Source organism: Penaeus vannamei, unplaced genomic scaffold (assembly GCF_042767895.1).
Source record: "Penaeus vannamei isolate JL-2024 unplaced genomic scaffold, ASM4276789v1 unanchor2046, whole genome shotgun sequence".
NCBI lineage: Eukaryota > Metazoa > Arthropoda > Malacostraca > Decapoda > Penaeidae > Penaeus > Penaeus vannamei.
Window position 1 is genome coordinate 2501 of NW_027215040.1, and position 3328 is coordinate 5828.

Below are 3328 nucleotides of genomic sequence, written 5' to 3' on the forward strand. Positions count from 1 at the left end.
GTAGGTCCAGGTGACCACAGTAAGGGAAGATAATTCAGTGAGAGAAAGCGCACCTAAATGTCGCCTCAGACTGCTGGGCCTCACTATACAGGTTGCCCTGTGACAGTGAGTGCTGCGGTTCTGAGGAGAGATGCAATGTTCCTGTATCACCTTTTATGGCTGACAAAAACACCTTGAGGAGGCAAGAGCTAGCAAAATCTTTGTAAAACAGAGTTAGCATTAGCATTACTTCCCTGCATGGAATAGATGATGGTGGGGAGTTCAACTTTATTATGAACTCCTGGTATAGATTACATACAATGTTTTAATATGTAAAAACGGCAGGTTTATGTAAATTAAACAATATTATTCTTTTTCTTCATCAGCAACCTTAATTTTATATTACTGAAATGACACAATGTAAACATTGTGTTCATATACACAACACTTTTTAAAAGAGAATTTTTGTTATAACATATTAGTGGTCCTGTACGATTGTAAGGGTGATCCGCCACATTCTCTCTGAGTCGGCAAGTCAGGGGTAACTTAAATGTTACAATATATATATATATACATAAATACATATAAATACATTTATATACATATATATACATATATATAGATATATATACATATATATAGATATATATACATATATTTACATAAATATACATATATACATATATATATGCATACATATGTATATATATACTTATATACATATATATATATATATTTATATATATATATATATATATATATATATATATATATATATATATATATATATATATATATATATATATGCTTGGAGCAGTGCCAGCTCTCAGCCATTGCCGAATCTGGCTGTACTATGAGGCACCTCCCAGGATCCCAGAATCCAGTTGTCGATTCCTTCTCAAGGACTGAGAGCTGCTGGTTGCAGAGCAGGAAAGCGACCCCGGGGATTGTGGCTTACACGACTTCCATCACCAATCTTTTCTGGGATAAAGTCCAAGTCTGGAAGACTTTCGTCCTCTGTCATGTCAGCACAGGTCGCCCCTGGTTCCTCATCCTTGCTTCATCACGACGCAAAACCTTTGCCATTGTCCATAGTCTGGCCCATCCATCTATCTATAGTTCTACCAGACTTGTCATCAAGAACTTTGTGTGGCAATCCACACAGAAGGATTTCCGAGAATTGGTGTGGAAATGCAAACGATGCCAAGCCCAGCCACCCATCAACGCTTTACCTCAGCCTACTCGGCGCTTCAGTACATTCACGCGGACATCATTGTATCCTTGCCGCCATCAGAGGGAAAAAGAGATATTTAATCCCATAAAAGATAGCTCTACCCACTGGCCCGAAGCTACACCTATGGAACATGCTATAACACAGTCCTGCACCTGCACCCTCCTCTCCTTCATTTCGGTCCCCCTGAGCACGTCACATCAGGCTGAGGAACAAGCTTCAAGTCTGACTTATGGAGAAGGCTGGTCCAACTCCTCGGCGTCGAGCTCCATTTCACGACAGTATATTACCCATAAGCAAACGGACTCGTCGAGCGATGGCACCCTTCCTTCAAAGCTGCCCTCACAGCCTGCTGCACTACATCCACCTGTATTTCGCAACTCTCTTGGGTGCTTCTCTGGTTCTGCACAACTTCTAAGGAAGACCTCGACCACTCCACTGCCGAGATGGTGTACAGTCATCTCCTCTTCGTCCCAGGAGAATCCTCCCCCCCCTGCAGTTCTGTAAACGCTGCAAGGATTGGATCACAACAGAGCTGCTCAAACCAGCATACCTCGACGCCACTGCCCACGACGACACTACCTAGACCAGAGTAGGTCGTCGTTCAAGCCCTTCAAGGATTTTAGGCTATTGGACATATCCGGCGGAGCAGACCTGCAGTTCCGACCAATCAGCGACCTCGACCAATGAGCCAGCTTGGCCACGTGGCGGCCGGGCCACATGTCATGTATAAATATTCGTTTGTTCGTCAATAATAATCAGACTTCTTTGCACTTTGAGTTTGTTCTCACCTAAAGCACTCAATCAACACAGATTAAGGACTTATCTTCACATTAGTAGTAGTAGTTCCATCATTGCTATTATCCTTAATATCATTATGATGGCTACACTTTCATAATTTTGATCATTATCATCACAACAGTCTTGTCGATTTTAATATTATTCTAGCCTTTATGGTAGTTTTACCCCGGTCACCATATTTACTGCTGGCATTGCCCTTGCAGAATACAAGTCAGAAGAACAGACAAGCTGCTTCTCGACTCAAGATTCATAGAACTGGAAGAATACATGGAGGTCGTGGACGATTTTTTCGACGACCTGGAGGTTCGAGGGACGAATGTGACGACTCGTAGGATCTACTTGGCCACAGACGACCCGAATGTCCTCCAGGAAGCGAAGAAGAAGTCAGTGTGTGCATATGCTTAAGGGACAGTTTGGGGTCTATTGTGTGGACGTATATATTCAAGTTCGCTTATTGTGTTTCTGCATGAAAGAACTGAAATGCTTTCGTCTGTTTATATATATATATACACACACATATATATATATATATATATATATATATATATATATATATATATATATATGTATATATATATATATACATAAATATATATATATATATATATATATATATATATATATATATATATATGTGTGTGTGTGTGTGTGTGTGTGTGTGTGTGTGTGTGTGTGTGTGTGTGTGTGTGTGTGTGTGTGTGTGCAAACCAACAGACAGACACACATACACCACTTCGTGTTGGTGTATGTGAACGTTTGGCTGAGAATTTCGAGTAGTTATCTCAGGTTAGCCTGGATGTTGGCTGTATCGCGCCCCTGATCACGATCAGTCTAACGATCTAACCTCCTTTTCCTCCAGATTCCCCAACTATAAGTTTGTATTCAACGAAGACAGCGTAGCGTCAGCCAGCTTGGGACGAAGGGGGAGCGTGGACAACATGAAGTACCTCATGGCCGACATCCTTTTCCTCTCTCGTTCCGACTTCCTCGTGTGTGGCATGTCGTCCAATGTGAGTGTCCTGAGTGATGGTGTTAGTGCTGTTATTACTGTTTCACTAGGATTATTAATATTATCACATTTATCATTATATCATTATAACCAATATCACCATCGTCATATATAAGTTATCATTACTGCATTAAAACTATCAATTGTTTGAAGTCATAGTTGTCATTATAAATATTTCTTATCATTATCAGAAATATCACTTTTGTCGTATTTGTTTTTAGGTTCTCATCATTATACCGTTACAACTGTAATCGTCATCTTCATTACAACTATCATTAGGAACAGCAATAATGATTACAGTAATATCT

The 3328-nt window shown here is 40.1% G+C and overlaps 1 protein-coding gene across 1 annotated transcript in view; it reads left to right on the top strand.

Moving 5' to 3' along the window:
* LOC113823026 (alpha-(1,6)-fucosyltransferase) overlaps nt 1–3021 on the top strand; it is a gene marked incomplete at both ends in the record, with an annotated part of 4015 nt that extends 994 nt beyond the window's left edge. The window contains 2 exon segments of the mRNA XM_070120047.1: nt 2215–2394; nt 2871–3021. Of these exon segments, the coding sequence (XP_069976148.1) occupies nt 2215–2394; nt 2871–3021 (331 nt within the window).
* Between the last annotated feature and the right edge of the window lie 307 nt (nt 3022–3328).